At 36.7% G+C, this 23,475-nt stretch overlaps 1 protein-coding gene across 1 annotated transcript in view; it reads left to right on the top strand.

Annotated features, from left to right (window-relative positions):
- The first annotated feature begins 4,260 nt into the window (after positions 1–4,260).
- pth2ra (parathyroid hormone 2 receptor a) overlaps positions 4,261–23,475 on the top strand; it is a 44,235-nt gene continuing 25,020 nt past the window's right edge. Inside the window, exons 1-9 of the mRNA XM_087803719.1 lie at positions 4,261–4,370; positions 8,921–9,026; positions 9,714–9,824; positions 11,430–11,551; positions 13,272–13,369; positions 15,046–15,229; positions 16,264–16,417; positions 19,550–19,610; positions 21,632–21,698. Of these exons, the coding sequence (XP_087659845.1) occupies positions 4,311–4,370; positions 8,921–9,026; positions 9,714–9,824; positions 11,430–11,551; positions 13,272–13,369; positions 15,046–15,229; positions 16,264–16,417; positions 19,550–19,610; positions 21,632–21,698 (963 nt within the window). The 5' untranslated portion in view covers positions 4,261–4,310. The remainder of the gene's footprint in view (positions 4,371–8,920; positions 9,027–9,713; positions 9,825–11,429; positions 11,552–13,271; positions 13,370–15,045; positions 15,230–16,263; positions 16,418–19,549; positions 19,611–21,631; positions 21,699–23,475) is intronic.

Raw genomic sequence — 23,475 nt, 5'->3', positions numbered from 1 at the left:
ACATCTAACTTTCATCCATATGGAGAGTCTTTAGAGATTTCAAGTACTGGTTCTGGTGCCTAGATCAGACTGGTTATTGGTGAATGAGGTCCATAAAGTTTGTCTATATATTTTATAACAGCTTGTTCTTTCAACATTCAGCATAGTACCTGTGCTTTCCCTCTGTGAAAGGTTTTTTAAGTTGGCGTAGAACTACACACATGCATTTTTTCCTTTAGACTAACATGCTGAGCAATTCAATTCAATTCAATTTTATTTAAAGTTTCTTATCAGAACAAAGTTATCTAAAGAGACTTTACAGTTTACTTAACACTATAGTTGAGAAAGGAAAAACAGATCCCAGCAATTCAACAATGAGTAAATCACATCGTGGCATTGGCGAGGAAAAACTTCCTTTTAGAAGGCAGAAACCTCGAGCAGAACCAGACTCATTGTTGACGGCCTCCAGCTGTGACCAGCTGGGAGGAAGGATAGTAGATGGGAGCAGCAGCATCGAAAGGAAGGAAGTGCCTGATTTTTGAAATGTTATGAAGGTGGAAGTAGGCAGTCTGTGAGATTTGTTTTATGTGTGAGTTAAATGATAAGTCCCTGTCAAAGCAGACACCCAGATTATTTACATTGATGCTAGTAGCAGGGGCAGGTCCATTCTGGAAAGTTAGATCATTAGTAATGATTGTCTGAGACCAACTAGTAGAACCTCAGTTTTGTCTGTGTGCAGTAAAAGGACGTTTTTGGTCATCCAGGACTAGATTTCTGTAATACAAGACTGTAGTTGTGTTAGCTCATTACTTTCACCTGTCTTCATTGATAAGTAGAGTTGGGTGTCATCAGTATAACACTGAAAGTTTGAAAGAGTGTCTTCTGATCAAGTCCCCTAGTGAGAGCATATAGATTGTGAATAGGATTGGACCAAGAACAGAACCTTGTGGGACACCATAGCTGACCTTAGTGTGTGTCGATGGGAGGTGGTTGACATGTAGTGCCTTCTATCCGACAGGTAGGATTTAATCCAGTTTAGAGCAGTTCCACGTATGCCTATACGGTTTTCTAATCTCTATGGAAGGATTTGGTTCAACAGTGCCAAATGCAGCACTGAGATCTAGAAGAACAAGAACTGAAACCTGGCCCTGATCAGAGGCCATTAGCAGGTCGTTACTAACTTTCACCAGGTCGGTCTCTGTGTTGTGGTGTTCTCAATCCCGATGAGAATGGCAGCCAAACAACAAGAGAGTGTTGTATGTAAGACCTCATCAGCAGAAATGATGCAGTGCTAGCCCCTGTAGCTTCGAAACGGCAGAGCATTTGGTATGTTCTTCATCATGGAGTGTACCACCTGAGGAGGCCGTAGTCAGAAGATTGAAACTCCTCAAATTTACTTTGGTAGTATAATGGAAACTCAGATTCAGGGCCAGACATGTACAGGACAGTTCAACTGTTTTGTACTGAATTTTGAGTTAAGTTATACATATTCAGTAGTGTAATTTGTAATTACTTTTTTTTAACGTCTTTTTATTGAGATTTTTTGAATTATTACGAAACAAGTAATTCCGATCTGACAAGTAAAACCGAAAAAACAAACACCCCCCCTCCCATAAACAAACAAATAAATAAATAAAATTAAATAAAACAAATAGCACTACATTTTGCATTCAGTATAATAAGCATACATATTTGTACATTTTGTTGTCCTCAATTCGGTAACTCTAATAGCTGTGACAAGTCTTTTTTATTATTATTTAGAATGTTCCCATTTCTTTCAAAAGACTTTACTTGTCCTTCAATGAATTAATTCGGATTTTCCTATGAAAACAAATCAAACAGCCCTTGCAACCAGCAACCAATACCTGGTCCATTAGTTGATTGTTTATGACGGTTTTACACATGTTTTCCCAATTCTTAACACACTTCTATTGGTAAGTCCTCAATCCATGCCCTTTATTTGGTTTCTGCAGATTCCTATTCTTTAAAATATAATATATTTCTGAAATAATTCCTCTTTATTAAGGTTATTTTGTTGGTATTTCTTCCATAAAATACATTTTAGGTTCTCTTCTTCCCATCTGGTTAGATTGAATAAAATGTAATGTAAATACTTAATAACCACACTGTACTTCATATTTGTTGTATTTTTTTGGTTTACTTTGAACTTGAATTCCTGTCCATACAACTGAAAAACCAGTGAATCGGTCACTAGTGTCATATTAGATACTAGAATAGTGCAAATATCAAGTAAAGTGCAAATGTCTTGTAAACAAATGTGAAGCATTTGAACCATGGCTTTTAACTAACTTTTATAATAGAATATATACAATAAACAGGCCTGCTCTGGCCCTACATTTGTTGACAAAGGCTTTCTTGAGCTCATATTGAGTTTAAAAGAGCTTGCACTCCTCTAATTTTTAGTTTTTGCTGATCCAGTAGAAAAGAGATAACTGTAAGAGAATCAGAGAACTCAAATATTGAGCAGTGAGAGACAGTTTTTCTCACTGAGCTGTAACTAAGATCAAATTGACAAATATTCGATGGAGGCACAGTATGTCTCATTTTTTTCTTAGTTGAGATGAGGAAAAGAGACAGCTGTGAGATAATTTAGAGAACCTGCACAGTACTCTCTGTGAGACTTAATTCTCAGGAGAGACATTTAAGAAGAATGAGAAAAACACTTTTGTCCCAATAAGTGCTCATTTATATCTAGGAGATGTAAATGTAACATGAATGAGATCTGATCTTCAATTTTGCTTTGCTATGGGTGAATACAACTGAGCATCAGAATGGACTTAGCTTTAACTCTAAAAAGGAGCAGATTACCTTGAAAACAATCCCAAGAATTTTGGGTAAACTATCACTTTAAGCAGCACAACAACATTCTTAAATTCTTTTAAGCATTGAGAATGTTTGGGGAGACCAAACGAGTGGACGTTGCATTTCAGTTTCATCATCATGGACAAAAAGTGTTTCTTTAGTCAGGGTTTTTGTTGCTGGTGAAAGGGTAAGGGAATCCAGTCAAGTCAAGTCAAGTCAAGGCAGAGCCACAAACACCATCTTGTGCAGCATTGAGACTCCGACCTTTGGTTAGTCTCATTCATAGTCAAATCTAACTGATACAGCTCTACATTGGCACCACACATTGTCTACAAAATTGTCACAACACATACCATACACAAACATGTTCTTTACCTGTGTGAACCAAGATCAGCCCTGAAGCGACATCCTGAATCGAGGGTGACAAGTTCAGGCTTTCGCTCAGTGAGGTCTGAGGCTATGAGTCCAGTGCTGAAGTGCTTTCTTTCAAATTTTCTGAAGTCACAATAAATGGATAAAATCGAGTTCCTTCTCCTGCCCTTAATTTCAACTGTTTAAAGTCCTCGCTCCTGAATTGCTGCATCCTGGTACACTGGTCCTCTGGTGCTTTCTGGACATGCAGACCAGGGTAACCTGGCTTGGGTTGACGGTGATCCCTTGTTGGTGTGGCTTCCTTGAATTGTTTTTATCTTTTCTCAGAATTCCGGGTTGTAGTGATAAATATTTGTATTTACCTGCTCCCAAAATTGATTAGTTAAATTGCCTGCTTAGTGTTCTATAGATACATCCTATTTCCGCTGGTATTTCTGTTTTTGTGTGTTTTGTGTGTGAATAAAATGAAAAGTAAAATAATTATGTATCTAATTTTGTCACTCTTCATTCTACTGCATCCTCCCTCTTCACACCTCTTATGAGCAAGAATTAAGTTAACATATACTACTACAAATACTTGATAATATTCTAGCAATGTTGAATTCATAAGACAGATAAATTAAGCAATTGTATTGAATTGCTGTACGCCTTTAGAATGCCTCAATCATTATGTGACTGCACATTACCCCTAGATAGATTGTTAGTAAGCTGCAATGAATTCAAACAGACCACAAAATACACATTTCCATTATTTGTAATGAAGAAATAATGTATACATTCGTGTAATTTGTTACAACATGAGCACATTACCTTTAAAATGATAGTCAGCCATGCATTGTGTTTTTTAAAATTGTGTGGAGCTTCATCATTTTCTCCTTTTCTGTGTTCGGTCCTAGAATTCCTGTTTATTTATTTCTTGTGATAGCATCTCTCTCACTCAATTCTGAAGCGCTCCGTTATTTTTAATTCCCCGCCCGCCCCCTGCGGCTCACTTCAAGTATTACGGTAAAACGGCAGCAGCTTCTGCCTCAGTGTCTGAGTCCACAACAGTCGCTGGTGAGGCGCATGTATGTTTCTCTGCTCAGTCAAACTCTTGAAGCTCTTCTAAATGAGGATTGTGAGAAACAGGGCGTAATATGACATCGTTCATATCTATATTGAACTTTTTAACCTGCTGGACTTTCACATGCGCAAAGGTAAGGACCTGTATTTACTTCACTGCGCTTAGACATTTATCACATTAGTTGATTTTCAATATTATTTAGAAACACCTTTCTCTCTATATTTCTGCAGTTAAGGTAATTGGTTTTCGTCTTATTTCTTTCTCACTTATTGTAATTTTTTATTTATTATTACTTATCTTATATTCACTATCAATGTAACAAACCAAACACCTTCCAATATTAAAGTAAACGTCATTTATTACATTTAATTGGACAACAAATGGGCTGATGAATGTCATTACCGGTAGCAGCTGGCCTACAGAGGGCGCTGGGGCGCCGACCTGGCTATGTTTTTTCATGTTTAAAATTATTTTGTCAATTTGAAAATAATCATCAACAATGATGGTTTCGTATATATGTATAACTCTTTACACAGGTCAATATATTTGCATTGATTCACGTTCGTTTTATAATCTTGGTTTGTGTCGACTCCACAATCGTCATATCCGGTCTACTCTGCATGTTTGCCGAGCATATCAGTGCGTCACGTTTCTGTAACTCAGCCTTTTCGGTAAGGAAAGGTTTCCATAGTCAACTAAATATCTCTGATTTTGCTGTCCGTTCATTGAGGATTGCCACCATGTCAAGAGGCTTTGAAAAGTTCATAAGCCACTTGATGAGTTTGTTCCAACATTGAATAATAATACATTTGTCTTTTGGCTGAAACCATTCCATACAATATTTGCATTGTTTTGGAATCATTAATATTGTTGTGAGTAACTTAAAATGGATTTTCCAGGATCAAGAGCTACATTTCTCTGCAAAACTGCAGAATAAACAACAGTCAACAGGTTGGACAGGTTGATCAGAAAGGCTGGTTCTGTGGTTGGAATGAAGCTGGACTCACTGGTGACAGTCGCTGAGAGGAGATCACTGGACAAACTACCGTCCATCATGGATGATGACAGTCATCCTCTGAACACTGTCATCAGTGAGCAGAGAAGCAGGTGCAAAACAAATAGACTCAAGGACTCATTCATCCCTCGGGCTATTAAATTGTACAATTCTGAGTTCGGGGGCAGGAGTGGAGTGAAAGTATCGGAATGTTCTCTTCTATGTTATTCTTTGTATCCTTTGTTATTTTTCTTTGCTCTATGTTCTTTATCTTTATCTTTAGACTTAGATTGTATCATCTTTTTCTTTCTCTTTATTTCTCTTTGTTCTTGTTCTTATTTTATTTTTGATTTATTTCTTATGAAAAAATTGCTGTATTTTCTGTGGCTATTGGAAAAAAATAATTTCCTGAAGGAGACCTCCTGAGGAATCAATAACGTTTTACCTTACCTTACCTTACCTTAAACATAGAATATATCTTCCCAAAACTTTGTAAGTCTGCAGCGAAATAAAAGTAAACTCAGCTTGTTCGCATTCGATACATATTGGAGAAGTGGATGGATTAAAGGAATGTAGTTTTACTCTGGAATAATGCAGTCTGTGTGTGACATTGTATTGTATCAATTGATGCCTGAAGTTATTAGGTAAGTGTGGATGGTGTTGAGACATTAAGTTGTTGAGTCCTCTGACGAGCAGTAGGTGGAGCCACACAAAAAGAGAAACCAAAAGCCTGCTCCCAGGTTTGGTTATTATCAGTGACCTTTTTTATTTATTTATTTTTATTCAGAATTAAGTTCTTTAGTTTAAATATGAGAAGGATATAAACCTTAAAGTTCTCCCACAGTTTTAAATCAGAAACATGTCCTTAATCTCTAAACTTAGGAAAATGTTGTCGGAACATGATCTGGAGCTTGTAATCCATGCGTTTGTTTCTTCTCGTCTGGACTATTGTAACAGTTTGTTTTCTTGTCTTAACAAGAAGGAGCTGTCTCGTCTGCAGTTGATTCAGAACTCTGCAGTGAGAATTCTAACCCGCTCAAGTAGAAGAACTCACATTTCTCCGATCCTTAAAACTCTTCACTGGCTTCCAGTTTCTTTCAGGATCAACTTTAAAATTCTGGTTCTTACTTTCAGAGCTATTCATGGTCAGGCTCCTCCTTACATCACTGATCTGATCCAGCCTTACACCCCAGCTCGGGCTCTGAGGTCTGTGGATCAGAATCTACTTATGGTTCCACGCACACGGCTCAGGACTAGAGGAGAGAAATCTTTTCAGGCTGCTGCTCCTAAGCTTTGGAACGATCTTCCTCTCTCTTTGCGCTTGATGGAGTCTACTGACTCCTTTAAGAAACATCTTAAGACGTTTCTATTTGTTCAGGCTTTTCCTTGATTTTCTGGAACTCCTGTGTTGTTCCCCCATGGACTCTCCTACACTCTCCTCTTTTCTCTCACTATATCCTCCCTCACTCCTCTTCTTATCCATCTGTCTACCCCCCCATCCTTCCTCCCAGCCGGTCAAAGCGGCAGGCCGTCAACAATGAGTCGGGTTCCGCTCGAGGTTTCTGCCTTCTAAAAGGAAGTTTTTCCTCGCCATTGCTCACTGTACAGCTCACTGTACAGTGTTTTGTTTCTTGCTCTTTGTTGAATTGCTGGGATCTATTTTTCCTTAATCAACTGTAGTCTTATTTCAACTGTATAGTGTCTTGAGATAACTTTGTTATGATAAGACACTTTAAATACAATTGAATTGAATTGAATTGAATTGTTCTCAGTATTATCTTGATCTTTAAAGTATGTACTTTTTTGAGTATTGTTTTGATTGTTTAAGCGCTTTGTGACCCTGGTCTCGAAAAGCGCTATATAAATAAATATTACTTACTTACCTACTTACTTACTTTATAATTAATATATTCCTTAGAATTCCTTTCATTTAGAAAATAGTCAATTGGTGTTTGTGTGTTTTGTGTACCGAAAAAAAAAAGAAGCTTAGGTTATCAAAATTAGGTTAATATGTTCAATTAAGTTACATGTAGTGTCAACATCATACTGGTCACAATTATGAAGTAACCATTTGCATCTGCGTTGATATAAGGTGAAGGGAACATTATTCAACTTATATAATTACTTAATATTGCCACGACACATGCTTTAGTAGAGAATGTAGAGTGATACGTTTTTGCTATACATCCAGATCTCAATTTCAAAGCTTTTGAATGTTTAATATGCGTCTCCTGTAGAAAGCTTTTCAGATTGGAGTAAACCTTTGCTCTTTGTACCGGGTTGTTTAAACCTCTCACATTCATTTAGCATATATTTAACACTAGAACCCTATAAAGGACCAAAACATAATTTGAGTAACATAACACTATTGATGACAACATATTTGTATTTATAAAACAAATATCTCAGATTTGACACTCTCACACTCTGCATATATAATGAATGAACAATGCTAACTTAACATAGCGCTAATACTAGTACATTGTTTGAAAGGTCTTATGATTCTGAGTGACCCTGAAAATGTGAAGGTACTACTTTTGAACCTCTAAATAATTCAATTCAATTAAATTCAATTGTATTTAAAGTGTCTTATCATAACAAAGTTATCTCAAGACACTATACAGTTGAAATAAGACTACAGTTGATTAAGGAAAAATAGATCCCAGCAATTCAACAAAGAGCAAGAAACAAAACACTGTACAGTGAGCTGTACAGTGAGCAATGGCGAGGAAAAGGAGATATGGATAAGGAGGATGGATAAGGAGAGGAGTGAGGGAGGATATAGTGAGAGAAAAGAGGAGAGTGTAGGAAGGGTCCATGGGGGTGCTGGAGAGAACTCGGGATCTGATGGTAATAAGCTTACATGTGGGAATATAAATGAATTGGTGGTTGTTTTTACACCCTAGACTTCTTGACTTTCTAATGGCACGTTACCATGACATCAAATAATTATGTTAAACTTAGAGTATCCACAAGTGGCTGTGGCTTCTCCAATGTGTTTCTGTTCCTATTCCTTTCCTTTTCTTGTGCGAATAGTCTCAGGCCTGTGGTCAAGGGGCGATATGGTAGAGTGGTTGCCTGCAGTCCAAAAGGTTGCAGGTTCAATCCCAGCTCCAGACAAGCTTGTGTCGTTGTGTCCCTGAGCAAGACACTTCACCCTGATTGCTCCTGATGGTGAACATGGCGCAAGTGTGCATGCCTACTCACATCAGTATGTGTGAATGGTTGAATTTCCCCTCGCGGGACTAATAAGGGATTCTAAAAAATAAAACTAAAAAAAAAAAAAGGGTTCTTATGACATCCAGCATGTAATGCAGAGGGTTGTTGGAAATCAAAGAGTTTGGTTGTATTATATTTATAGAACTGCTTCAGCAATTTAAGAGCTTTACAGTGAGTCATCCATTTACACACTAATCGGAGTGGAATGTGATGCATCCAACTCACCAACTGGCAATCTCGGTCTCAGTCTTAACTTCTTAGCCAATATAGCCAAGTACTGTACCCTTTGAGCTGTGCAGCTGCATTCTCCATCCCTCTGTCTACTCATTTATTTTCAATTTAAAAGAATACACCATCCATCCATCCGCCCATCCGTCCATCCTTAACATGCTACTTAATAAGTCACAACACTGAGTATATATATATATATATATACACTAAATTTAAATTATCTTTTCTGTTCTCCACAGATGGAATTCGACAGCTCTCTCTCTGCGCAGGAACAGATGTTTATTCTCTATGAAATTAAACAGCAGTGCTTCCACAACATCTCCATCAGGGTTTCGGGTACCAAAGGTGTTTGGATTGCGTTAGGAATTGCTTATTTATGTGGGGTCTACAGAAACGCAATTAGACAATCACCTGGCTGTGATTCATCTTTTGTGATTTGTGAAGATATTTAAAATTAAGAATTTTATGGCCTTGTGTATGGTCTGAGTTATAGAATTCATAATTCATATTTTAAGATATTAGTCTATGTATTAAGTGCATTCATAAACAGATCATAAATCAAGGTCTCACCAACACACAAAAGTAGAATGTTTTACTATTGAAACAAACTTATACCTTGAATGACTGATTCATATCACTTACTGCGCTTCTACTTCACCAGTGTATCTGTCAGAAGATTGATTACCTATCTGTTTGCAACTTAAAGGGATGGTCCAAAGCTTCAATTGCAAAAGCAAAAGCAGATTCAAAAATGGCATGTTTTAATTTTGACTATTTATTTTGTTATTTCTTTGTTTATTCTTTCTTAATGTTTTGTTTTGTTTTCTATTCTATGTTTGTAATTTCTGTCACCAAACCAACCACCACCACAATCATTAAAGTAACCAGACTTTTAAATACTTAAAACAAAAAATATATATATATACATTTTCTTGATTGTCTTGCAATTCCACAAAGAATTTTTTTTTCCAAGACATATTCATTACCACTTTCAGAGGTAACTCTACCATCTGTGTCTCCTGTCTTTAATAGATGAGGTCTGCCCTCCACACTGGGATGGTCTTATTTGCTGGCCCCAAGGGTCACCAGGTGCTGTTACCAAGGTTCCCTGTCCTTCCTACATCTACGACTTTAATCAAAAAGGTATTTTTTCTCTCCTTCTGTTTGAAAATACCATAATGTGCTGACCTGAGATCAATTGCTATCCATTTTTTATTATAAAACATTAATAAAGAGACATCTTAATATATTTAAAGAAAAAGTTTATATGCAAGAGACTTTATTGTCATTATACAGTAATTTCATGTAACATTTACTGATATATGTACGTAATGTTATATGTAAAACTATGTGTATTTGTGTGTGGAAGAACATGGCAGCAGTTTAAAAAGTCAATGTCCTCGTGGGGGGGATCTGATGCAGTGTCTTGATCCCCTCTGAATTCTGGTATACAGTGAGTTCAGGTCAGGAAGACGACAACCCACAATTCCCTGTGTATTTTTTAAAAAGTCTTTTCTGTCCTATGACATGTAGCTGCCATATGAAACTGTTATACTTTGGCAGACGATGCTCAATTTTTTGCCCTGTAGTAGTTTGTGAGCATCATGTTGTCTATCCTCTCCACTTCCTACCCCTATGCACTCAAGAGTCATCCTGCACCTCCTATAGTTCACTATGACCTTCTTGTTCATTGCTAATGTTCCAACTATTCAAATATCCAAATATTTCAATATTTTGATTCATCAGTCCAGAGCACCTGCTGCCATTTTTCTGGACCCCAGTTCCTATGCTTTAGTGCATAGTTGAGTCCCTTGGCCTTGTTTCCAAGTCGGAAAAATGGCTTTTTGGCTGCAACTCTTCCATGAAGACCACTTCTGGCCAGACTTCTCCGGACAGTAGATGGGTGTACCTGGGTCCCACTGGTTTATACCAGTTCTGAGGTGATGGCACGGCTGGACATCTTCCTATTTCGAAGGGAAATAAGCTTGATGTGTCTTTCATCTGCTGCACTAAGTTTCCTTGGCCGAACACTGCCTCTCATTCCTCAACATTGCCTGTTTCTTTGTGCTTTGAAATCTTTGTCTGGGAGAAACCTTGTTGATGCAGTAGAACTACCTTGTGTCTTGTTGCTGTGCTCAGTCTTACCATGGTGTATTATCTGTGACATGAAACTGTCTTCCACTACCTCAGCTTGGTAGCAGAGTTTGGCTGTTCCTCACCCAGTTTTAAGCTCCTACACAGCTATATCTTTTTTTTACTTAATGACTGTTTTTCAACCTACTTGTGAAATTGATGATCATTAGCACCTGTTTGCTATAATTGGTTGATCATACACCTTACACAAAACGCCTGACTTTGTGCTAATGTACCTATAAGAATTGATGCTGGTTTTAAGGCAAAAACTGAACATTAACACTGAAACAAGCAACACTAGAGTTAATACTTTATTGGGATAAAAAATATATATAATATTTAAATAATCTGCCATTAGGACTATTCATTAAGCGTTTTCCTTAAAATACACAAGGGCATACTTCATAAATAATGATTGGCTTCAGTGATTTCAATTTTATCTTCTCACAATTCTTAATTCCAAGTTCTGTCTTTCTATCCACCACCCCAATTCCCCACCCAAAAGTGAACCAGTCTAATGAGAAAATGTCCTTTCCCCCGGATCAGGCTCCATTGTGAAATAATGGATTTCAACATTTAAATAAAGTATATTTTAATAATAATGTTTGTATACAGGTCATGCCTACAGGATGTGTGATAACAATGGTTCATGGGAGTTTGTAGAGTACTGGAACATGACTTGGACCAACTATTCGGAATGTCTTCCTTACCTCAAGACCAGTGATGAAGAGGGGAGAGTAAGTATAACTAACTTACATGGAGCAATTGTTCAACAATGCAATTAATGCTAGATTACGTAAGCGTTCTAAGCACGCTAAATGGAAGTGTAATTGTACGAATTGAAAGTAGAGTCTTGTATCTATTCTGACTTGACACACCACTGCTCCCCCTCCAAATGGTGCTGCTAAAGTGCAGGAGATAAGCAGGGACAGAGAGCCACATTGTTTCTCCTTTCTGTTTGTCCATTGCAATCGATGTAATAGGAAATACATTTTTGAATTCCCTTTTAAATGAGCAAGTTAGAAGGCAGGGGCGTGACTCCAGGTGCTGGCGGGCTTCTGTATGTCCTGCCGTGTCAAAAGACAAGAGTAATAAAAATAAGCATTTTTGTTATCAGTGCTTTGTCTTTATTTATTTGCGTTAATAAACCATCTCCCGAAATAGACCTCCTGATGGATCAATAAAGTTTTACCTTACCTTACCTTACCTTATAAGTACTAATACAACTTTATTGACACTACACCGGCCATGGAAATTGATTTTTGAAGGTCTAGCCCATTGAGTCGGACTGCTAAAGATTTAATTTGGTGTTGAAGTCTACCTCTCACTCGTCATGACCATCACTGTTCACTCTGAGCGCGCAAAAATGAAAGATACAACCTTGGGTTTGGGTTTGTCTTTATTTTAAGCGGGTGACATTTGTGAGCAGACGGTTGAAGTGCATTTTACAAACTTGGGGTACAGGTGTCTGGTTGGGCAGCTTTGCGGGGTCTTAATCGCTTTAAAGACCAGTGCGGACCAGGGTCATCGTTTCTTAAGTTTTTTTTGTAAAGCGCCTTTCACAGACCAGGGTCACAAAGCGCTTAACAACATTTTAATACAACAACACTGACATCAGGTTTTCGCTCTGCCTGCTTTATATTCCTTCATTACAAGGGTTTAAAATGCAAATTTGTTGTTTATTAATTGTTTCTAATTCATTATTTTATTCATCAAAGTATTGTTTAGAACACATTTTAAATTTTAAAGTTAATAGGTTTCAGATACTTTAAATGGAAAATTTAGGATTGTGATAAATCAATACTTTCCATTGGTAACAATCATGGACAGCCATTGATCTCTTCTTGAAGATGAGGACCATCCCACAAACTATCATATCATTTGAAAGTAGAATTTAGAGAAATTGATTATTAAATCATAATATTGTAACTAGGACGCATATAATTAATTGTCAAAGATGGCGGGTTTATGATATAAATCAATAATTATCCCAAGTATGGATCTCTGGCCTAATGTTGCTCAAAGTAGTTAAAATAAATAAATTGAGGGAACATTGATGACAAAACTCCATTTTGAAATAATTAAAACTGAAAAGAAAACAAAGCATTTTCAGTGGGCGGTGATCAAGCACATATTAACATTCCTGGGTTTCTACTTTTCAATAAAAAAAATAAACTTGTTTTATAATAGCATGCAACGTCTTTAAATAGTCAAATATAAATGGTGTGCAAGATAATAATACAATTAAAATAATTACCTGCAAAAGGGTTCAACAACAAGTGAAAAAAACAAACAGTAAATAACATTATACCTACATTTAAAATCTTTTGTAGGCCTTCAAATAAACATTTAAAGACAAAGATTTATTGAATTAATAAAAGGACACTGTTTAAACTGTTACATTTATTTGATTAAAAATGTCTCAGTTGCTGATGTTAACTCTGTTTCGGTCCACAGCAAGTTTTCTTTGACCGGCTCTACGTCATGTACACCATCGGATATGCTGTGTCCTTCAGCTCTCTACTGGTGGCCGTCTTTATCATCGCATACTTTAGGTAAGAGCAGTGAGTGTGATAGCATCAGGCTTATCATGTATTTTCATAGACATAAATCAGAAGTTAAGAGGACGAAAGAGCTCTTAATGAGCTTAACCCTTGACCCAGAGATAACACAAGGCTTAATTGTTGGTCAGTATCTGAATGGATATAATATTAATATATATATATATATAATATATTTTAAGGCAGTCAAATCTGAATGTGCCCTGCAAGGGGAAATGTGTCAGGTTAGGAATCTGACTAAAAGCTTTCACAAATTGCAAGAAAGTAGAACAGAGTTTACATTACAGTCTGAAATATTTATGAAGCGCAGAGCTGTTAGTTTGAAGTCTCACAAGCCATATACATTTTTTCTCTAATCAAATGTGAAAGTGCTTGTAGGAAAGTGCTTTTCAAAATATTTAAAAAACTTAAACCTATGTTAAAAAGAAACAATGAATTGCATTAACAGTTTCAATCAACCTGGAGCAACATGCAATATCAGGTATCTGAAGTTTGTGGAATTTAAATTTTGCGCTGATGTCGCACACACAAAACTCAGCCTTTATTCAACAAGTATTAAACACAAACTCGCTATTTATTGTATGAGACAATAATCTGAATAAAAATATCGAGATATGGTGCTATATCAAAATTTTCTTACACTTTTGGATCACATGGCGGAAGACTGCCAAATACCACATCTGCTTCTTATATTAGTCTGTGTTCACAAAACACAGCTTAACCAGGTGTACTGCACTACATCAAGAAGCAACAGGATGGCACTCCTTCACTTAAAACATACTGCACTTCTCTGTTTGACGCTGGATTACTTGGAAGCCGCAGTATCAGTGTGAGCTCTCATACTGGGCCAAATCCTACAGTGAATGCTAAACAGCACATTTATTTCTATAATCAAGCCCTAGCATCTTGATAAAGTAACCTTCTTCACATTGGGTCGTACATATTTCCATATACACTGAATCAGCTTCGCCATCCTGTTCAGTCTGTTGCCATTGTGAATCTAGGTGATTATTAACCCTGGTTTCAAGCTTGTTACACACTGCAGTAATATTACCTGAATGAGTACTAGCTGGACTAGACCTTGTCTTTACTGTTCTCCCGAATATTCCTGTCTCTCCTTGACACTTTCAATAACATTGCATTTATATTGTCATTGTAGAAGGCAACCCCATCTCTCTTATCCATAATCTTGTATGCATGAGCAGCTCAGATGCCTGGCCTGAGTGGTAGCAAGGTCAGGATATTATGCAGAGCTGTAAACACATCAACTGCTGATCAAAACATTGATTTCTAAGTGAGAGTACTGACAGGGCTGTGTGGATGACCAAGAACACATTGTTTTACCTAGAATAAAAAATAATAATATACCAATTAAATATGCAGCAAGACCTAAGCTCCCTAACAGACGAACACTTTATTACTTCTGCCGTTTCAGCTATGAATGGATAAAAATGGTAACAAATATTTCCAGTAATATTGCTCTAGTGCCTCCTAGAATTGTCCAGCAGGAAGGGGTCCATGAGGTAGACTTACTGGAGACTTCTATCTGCTGCTCTTACCCTCTGATGCGCAGAAGAAAATAAATAAGCTGAAGTTGTGATCTGTAACAATTGTCTGCTGTTTCTCAGTTTGACATTTATTTAACATGTGTCTTATTTTCCTCCCACCAGGCGTCTGCACTGCACCAGGAACTACATACACTTGCATCTCTTTGTGTCATTTATGCTACGGGCGGTCAGCATTTTTGTGAAAGACAAAGTGGTCTACTCCAGTGCAGGACTGAAGGACTTTGATAGCAAATCGTTGGACAATTTAAAATCAGTCACCATGGCACAGCTGGACAACTCTCAGTTTGTGAGTAACTTTAGTCCAATACCTGATAAATATGATAATATTAATACAATATTTTACATTGATATTATATGAATTGCTCTAGTGTTGACTTGAGATCAAAATAGATAATAATATAAATTATAAACAAACTTTGACTCCAGCTCAATTTAATGTGATATAACAATAAACAATATAGCAAATCTTAAGTCTGTGTTTTTGTGTAAAGTTTTTTTTTTTTTTTAGGAAAAAAGGCTCCTGATCTCCTTTTTTTCCCTTAATTTCGCTCTTTCTCTAGTTCATGGAATGACAAGAAAAATTTGAAAAAAAAAATTCCTACCATCCAGTTTAAATTGACAATTATTGATGATTTTTTTCCTTTAAAAATACAAAATCAGCTATTAAACATTCTAAAAAGTGCATACAAAACTAGTAATATAAAATCGACAAAAAATAAATAAATAAATATGTAATAAACATGATTACACAACCCTTTCAAAGGCTGAATTATTGTGGGCAAAAGAACACATTTTTTAATCACCTGTTCTAATGAAGACCCAAACACAACAATCACCACTGTACGTTGGAAGTATCTAAATTGTTGATAGATATTATCTTAAGAAACCTCATTTAGAAAAATGATAGCCCTTTTATTATTTAAATATCAAAAAGCAACAATGATATCTCCTCAAGAGATCTCTTGCAGGCTCCTTTTTTTCCCCACAAGAACCACTTTCCATGTTTAATAAATTAATAAATTCAAATTTATTTGAGCATTCATGTTTCCACACTCATTTTTTAAATAAGGTCATGTCCCCAATGTTTGACTCACATCAACAGGCAGCAGAAAGATTGTATTATTAGTAAGAAAGAAAATGGTTTAATGATTCAATTTCTTGAATGTTTCCTTCAATTCTGGAACAAAAATATCTTTAGCTTGTGATTATTTGTTGTGGATTTGAATCATTTCAAATTTGAAAAAGATTAAACATGTTAATATGTTGTTTCTTCCGAATGACGCTTAATTAACAACATTATCCCATGTGTTTTTTCATTAGATTGGCTGCAAGGTGACTGTGTTGCTCTTCATCTATTTTTTGGCCACCAATTACTACTGGATACTTGTTGAGGGTCTTTACCTCCACAGCCTCGTCTTCATGGCCTTTCGCTCAGATTCCAAATATCTCTGGGGATTTACACTCATTGGATGGGGTAAGACATAAAGGGCATTTATTGTGTAGTACACGACAATTTAATCATGACCAACCAAAATGAAATGTCCGCAGGTATGTGTAAGTTTGTTTGTATGAATGTAAGAATGTTTGTGTGTGTGTAAGTGTCTTTGTTCTTTTTTTGTCTTGAGCATTCAGTGGTTATCAATGAGATGATTAGGTCTCCTTGCAGCTTAAACAGTTAAGACCCCTTGCATTGTATAGATATGTTTAAGATAAAGTTCTTCTTGAAGCGTAATCTATAGCCCGAGGCAGTGTGTCCATAATTTGTCTAGCAGAAATGCACTTCTAAAAAGAACCCGTAACAATAGTCTTTATTTGAAGAATATTTTGAGTTCTTTAAATAACGGCTATTTTATCTACCAGAATACATTACTATGAATAATACCAGGGGTCGCAGTGGCATATAGCTTTGCACAGAGACAAAACTTTTTTTTTTTAACATGTATTTAAGATTTTTTTTAACATGTATTTAATTTTTTTTTTTAACATGTATTTAAGGGTTGTTGAAGCGTTGGGCAACTGAAGGAATCACAATTTGGGTTGAGGGAGCACCACCTGCTGCCTGGTAATGGCAGATCTCACCGAGTGAGAACCCTATGGGGAGAACACCTCACCTAGTCGATATCTGTCCTGATTCTCTCTAAGTCGATTCTCTCCCTAGTATTTTGATTAACAGTATAAACTGGTGTGGTATCCACAAATCTCCAAAATATTATCCATAGTGCCAAGTAAGAAGTCAACTGAGATTCTCATCATGCCGATGTGTTGGTGCACGCATATTGGTTATGAAGAAATGTTAATTTTTTAATCTGTAATTCAATGCAAAAGAAATTGACCTGAATTCTTTTTATCCCCATCACTGACTTCCTGCCTAAACAGTCCTATCAACACCGGTATCCTGGTATATAATCAGAACAAGTATCCTTTTCAGGGGATTAAATACGGATAAATTTCCCATAAGGGATGAATAGGACGAGGTCAAATCTGCGGCGTTTTTTAAACATCTCCTGCTCTGGCATACGTTCACGTAGAAACATCATTCAAACTTTAAAACGTGTTTTGACTCTGTTGTTGCTTTCATGGTTTTATTGTCACGGGGTAGAGTGCACAGCCCACTTTTGCGATTTACCATTGGGGAATTGTCTAGCCTTTAATAATACTCAAACACAAAACTTCTTCATTAGCAGATTAAGCAATTTTACGTGGCAAAAAAAAAATGTTCTACTTAAACTAACTACTTGAATTTATAAAAAAACAACCCAATAGATATTCTTCATGTGCAATTTTCTTCCAAACTCCTTTCAGACGTTTAAATCAAAAGCTTGTATGCTACAAGAAATATCATATTCCATTTATACATTAAACAGAGATCTGGCTTTACAGATGTGAATAATAGATACAACATGAAAAACAGAACAACTTTAGATGGCAGCACACTCCCTCCTCCAGGTGTAATCACTCACAGGATCAAAACAATTTCTTCTGCCTGATGTAATCAAGCTTATTATGAGATGTGCTAATAAAACAATATTTGTCAGTTTATAATATTTGATACATGATTAAAGGTTAATGAGGTTATGTTTAAACATTGAATCTCAATGAAGGAGAGAAAGTCAATGTTATTTATCAGTTGCACTGCAGGAGGGCCACTTTTTTCTAAGCGATAATGAGGTCCCTTCAGACTAAACAAAACTTTTTATTAAATGATCAAAGGGTTTCATTGATAGGTAAATAGATAAAGGGGTTAAAATCAACCCCCGTTCGTTCATTTTCTGTACTGCTTAATCCCTTTTGCGGGTCATGGGTGTGCTGAAACCTAAACCAGATTCTTCATGTGAGAGGCGGGGGACACCCTGGAGAGGACACCAGTCTGTCACAATGCACACAAAGACAGAAAACCATTCACACACACAAACTCATTATGATGGACAATTTCCAATAAGTTCTCATACTCATACAAGTTCTCAATCAACCTCTGTATGTCTTTGGACTGTGGGAGAAAACTGGAGTGCCCTGAGTAAACCCACACAACAAACTCCACACAGAAAGGTCCTAAATTGGCTCCCTCCCAATCTAGAAGTGAACCAGCAACCTTCCTGCTGTGAGGCAATCAGGCTGTAAAACTGTTATTCAGTAGCTGTAAAATACATTATTATCTGTAATTCATTGTTCTAAATAATCTCCTTTTCAATCTCAAATTTAAAAAGCCTCCAACTTCAAATTCAAGATAATGTATGTTGAAAAGATTGATGTTTAATTTGTGAAGTGTCAGTTCAAAAACACATTTATTGTTTTGAGCAGATTTGAACAGATGCATTTCTAGTCATATTTATTCTGCTGTATTTTAGACTAGTACGAAGTGTTGCATCATTATACAGATAACACATGTTAAAATAAAACTGCAAGTCTACAGTATATTAATGATAAGTGATGCAAATGAACTAATCAAAAACAAGCGTCATAAAGCTGGCAGTGAATATTAGATTGTTCAGCCACGTTTGCACTTTTTTTTTCTGTAAGCTGCATTAGTAAATTGAATGAAAAATGTTACTCAATATGTTAGAAAAAATCTTTCAAAAAAAGTATCTTTTAGGAACTGGTATCAAAGTGAAGGTACCAGTATTAGTACCGGACTGGTATTTGAATTTTTAAAAATCTATACCCCGCTCTACTTTTAGGTTCTGTAAGTATTAGAAGCTTTTTCTGCTTGTTGTACTTCAGTTCTTTAGTTGCTACAGTCCTTTCCTTATGTCATTTATCTGTATTATTTGTTCATTTAATATATACATCCGTTTAATATGTGGAAAGTAGAAAGTACATTGATCACAACAATCATTTCTCTTATTCAATTTAAATATAAAATAGACAAAGTATTCAAATCTGGAGAAAATTCCACTTTATATTACTGAAATAACCAATCAGAAAAAATACCTTCTGCAATTTTAGGCAGGAAGAATTGACAATAGTATTTATTAACTATGGGCATATATCTTGACAACTGGCAAGCTTAATGCTTAATGCTTAATGCAGGCACAGATAGAACAATTAAAATACAAAAGTCCATTCTTTAAAAAGAAACATTTCATCTAACCATTCTGTTGGATTTTAGGTATACCAGGAATATTTGTAGCAGTTTGGGGGATATTCAGGAGACTGTTAGCAGATGCAAGGTGAGTCAACTGGTCAGTTTTAAATACATTTTTTTTAAAGTTCAGGTATTTCTTTGAAAAACATTTGTGCGATTTATTCTTTCTTACACTACACAACCACTGCTGACACACCATGTTAAAGAAAATAAAGAATGAAATAGCTTACAGTTCATACAAAATTATGATTTTGAAAATGATGAATTCTAAGATAAGATAATTTTGAGATCATGATATCTGTGTATATTAGCAATGAAGTCAATCGTTCTGACCTCTAATGCTTTTTACACAAGCCGAGAGCAACAGCCATCTCTCTAAAATAGCATTGCAGCCTACTTCAAGGGTCAGCTTGAAGAAGGGTACATCTTCCTCCCCACTCTTCCACTCTTCCACTCTTGCAGCCGCACTGCTACATCTTATGCATGTGTTCAAGTCTTGTTAATTTTTATATCATTGGTTATCTTATTCTCTCATGAGTACTCATTACATGATTTATACACCCAAAAAAAATGTTGAATATCAAAAATAGCATGTAGCAAATGGCTTATATGGCAATAATTTTGAGAACACTAGCATATCATTTTCTGTTTATTAACTGTTTTACATATAATAATAATAATACAAATATTGTAAAAAAAATAAAATAAAAATATAATATATATATAAAATATAAAGTAAATCAATCTTTGACATATGTTTTGAAAGAACTTTAAGGCCATGAAGAGTTATCACAAGCATTTTTGTTTAGTCTACAGACCTTAGAAGATCAAATATTTAGATTATCCAGTAAAGGATAAAACTGTCTTTGTTGAACTAAGCCTGGGTGAAAAGCACTATTGCGTTGTTCATCGTCAACCAGTTAGTGGTAGATTAAATTGCAATAAACTTTGTCTTTTGTAATCACAAACTAATGTTCAAGGCTGGTTTAGTAATGGAGAAGAACGGCTATTTCTATATTGGGGAACTTGAACAGTTCACCAAATATATATTTATATACATATAAACATACACATGTGTTTCCTAATTTTCAAGAACTATCAGCAAAAAATAGGGTTAAGTGATATTTATCAAATTGTCACCAGCACCAACGCCGTTGGATTGACAATAGTATTTATTAACTATGGGCCCATTTATGCTTTGCCAACGTCGCAAATTCGTAATGTTTCTTGTTAAGTCCAACATACCCATAGACCTCCCCGGTGTGACTCCATTTATTTAGAGCTCACAGGTGCCAGACAACATCTGTTGTTACATATCTTCACAACTGCCAAGCTTAATGCTTGTGGGCACAGATGGATAGATACACTTTCAACCTAACTTTTCTTTGTCCAGTCAAAGCCTGAAAGGGAAATCATTGATGTTTGGAGACACCATCAAGAGAAAGACAAGATGGAAGTTTGAGAATATTGGATTTGTGCTGCAGAATAACCACAAATGTTTGTAGCTAAAACAAATCATGAGTTTTTGCTCAGCCTTAAAATCTGAGGTTAGAGCTCTGGCTCTGTTATTGCCATGGTAACGCCTCGACGAAAGCAAGGTAAATGTAAATCCCTCGCTAAGCACTTGCCCCCTAATGTTGTCACACTGCAAAGAGAAAGTCCTAAGCTACAGATAAACTGCCGCCTTTATTACAAAGTTCCAAAACCTTAGTTACAGAGATCAGCCAACTTGACTCTGTGCCACATGTGGCGAGGTCAATGTTGCAAATCTTACCTGTGTATTGTGTAAAGGCAGACATAAGAACATGTACTATAACAACTATTCACTGAGATCACTTGCTTCCAATAGGCTATTTATTAAGGTTGTCAGCGCCATTTGACAAATATGAATGATCAAAAGAAATGCAGAAGTTCCAGATGATGGGACCTTAGAATCAGAGGAGGTAAACCACAACTTACATAAGATAGTGCTAAAACTTGAAAAAAGTCTAATGAGGTTCTACTGTTTTATCACCTTAGGTGTTTAACAACAAAAATCTATTTTTAATATAAACATAAATTAATATCACAGTAAACCCCTTAAACCTTTTTTTGTTTCTAATACAGGTGCTGGGAGCTCAGTGCTGGAAACATCAAGTGGATCTACCAGGTTCCCATTCTGTCAGCAATCGGGGTATGGCTGTGTTATTATTAATGTAATTGTACTTTAGAATAGAATGCATTCCGTGATTTGCAGTGAGGTTCATGGTTGGTGTATGGACTTAAACTTAAATAAACATTAAACTTTAATGGTTAAAGAAATCCGCCAGACAATGTAAAACCAAGGCAAATAAACATATCTAACAAGTCCTTGATATAGATGGATAGAACTTTATTGATCCCTCAGGAGGTCTCCGTCGCGAAATTGTTTTTCCAATTAGAACACAGCAATACAGACGATTATTCATTAAAATAGAAAATAGGAACAAGAACAAAGAAAAAGAAAAAGAAAGAAGAAGATGACACAATCTCAGTCTAAAGATAAAGAACAGAGATCAAAGACAAATAACAAAGACTATGGCGGAGTCGTCTCTCTGGCAAGAGACTGGAGCATGAAGGTCAACGTAGGCAAACACCTACAGTTTCCCCAAGAAATGACCACCACCTCACTCAGGCCAGACATCGTACTTTGGTCTGCGGCTGCAAATTCTGCCATGCTCATATAGCTCACCATCCCCTGGGAGGAGGGGATCCAAGCTGCCCACGAACGCCAAGCAGCAACTCCAATCTAGCTGCTGAGTGCAGAGAGCTGGGTTGGTCTGCTAACATCTAGCCTGTGGAAGTAGGCTGTGAACCTCAACAAAAGGACTGCTTCAGGACGTGGGAACAACTGGGGCTAAGCTTGGAAGGTAAACTAAGGCCCTTGCTGAGGAGGCAGAAAAGGAGGCTTCTGGCTGTGGCTTAGGAGAAATGACAATAATTGAGGGTCAAGGCAATAACATGGGTCAGCTGCAGCGTGCAGATTTCCAGAAAAAAACTAAATGGTTTTGACTATTATTTTGCTAAAATCCTTGAGCAGCTTTAAGTTTGTGGGACATACTACAAACTATAATTCTGAGTTTGGGGGCAGGAGCGGACGTGTTTAGTCCATTCCTCCCTGAGATGGTTCTACTCCTTCATTGGAGTCCAGCTGTGTTTAAATAAACTGATTGGACTTGATAAGGAAAGACATACATGTCTATATAAGACCTTACAGCTCACAATGCATGTCAGAGCAAATAAGAATCATGAGGTATAGGAACTGCCCAAAGAGCTCAGAGACATAATTGTGGCACAAATCTGGCCAAGGTTACAGAAGAATTTCTGCCGCACTCAAGGTTCCTAAGAGCACAGTGGTCTCCATAATCCTTGAATGGAAGAAGTTTGGGACGACCAGAACTCTTCCTAGACCTGGCCGTCCAGCCAAACTGAGCAATCGTGGTGAGAGAGGTGAAGAAAATCCCAAAGATCACTGTGGCTGAACTCCAGAGATGCAGCGGGGAGATGGGAGAAAGTTTCCGGAAGTCAACTATCACTGCAGCCCTCCACCAATCGGGGCTTTATGGCAGAGCTGCCCTCCGAAGCCTCTCCTCCGTGTAAGACATATGAAAGTCTACATAGAGTTTGCCAAATAACACTTGAAGGACTCCCAGACTATGAGAAATAACATTCTCTGGTCAGATGAGACCAATATTTAACTCTTTGGCCTCAATTCTAAGAGGTATGTGTGGAGAAAACCAGGCACTGCTCATCACCTGCCCAATGCTGTCCCAAAAGTGAAGCATGGTGGTGGCAGCATCATGGTATGGGGATGTTATTCAGCTGCAGGGACAGGATAACTGGTTGCAATTCAAGGAAAGATGAATGCGGCCAAGTACAGAGATATCCTGGAAGAAAACGTTTTCCAGAGTGCTTAGCACCTCAGACTGGGC

This window comes from Callionymus lyra, chromosome 12 (genome assembly GCF_982586985.1).
Source record: "Callionymus lyra chromosome 12, fCalLyr1.hap1.1, whole genome shotgun sequence".
Taxonomy (NCBI): Eukaryota; Metazoa; Chordata; class Actinopteri; order Syngnathiformes; family Callionymidae; genus Callionymus; species Callionymus lyra.
This window is presented reverse-complemented; position numbering and strand designations above follow the sequence as displayed.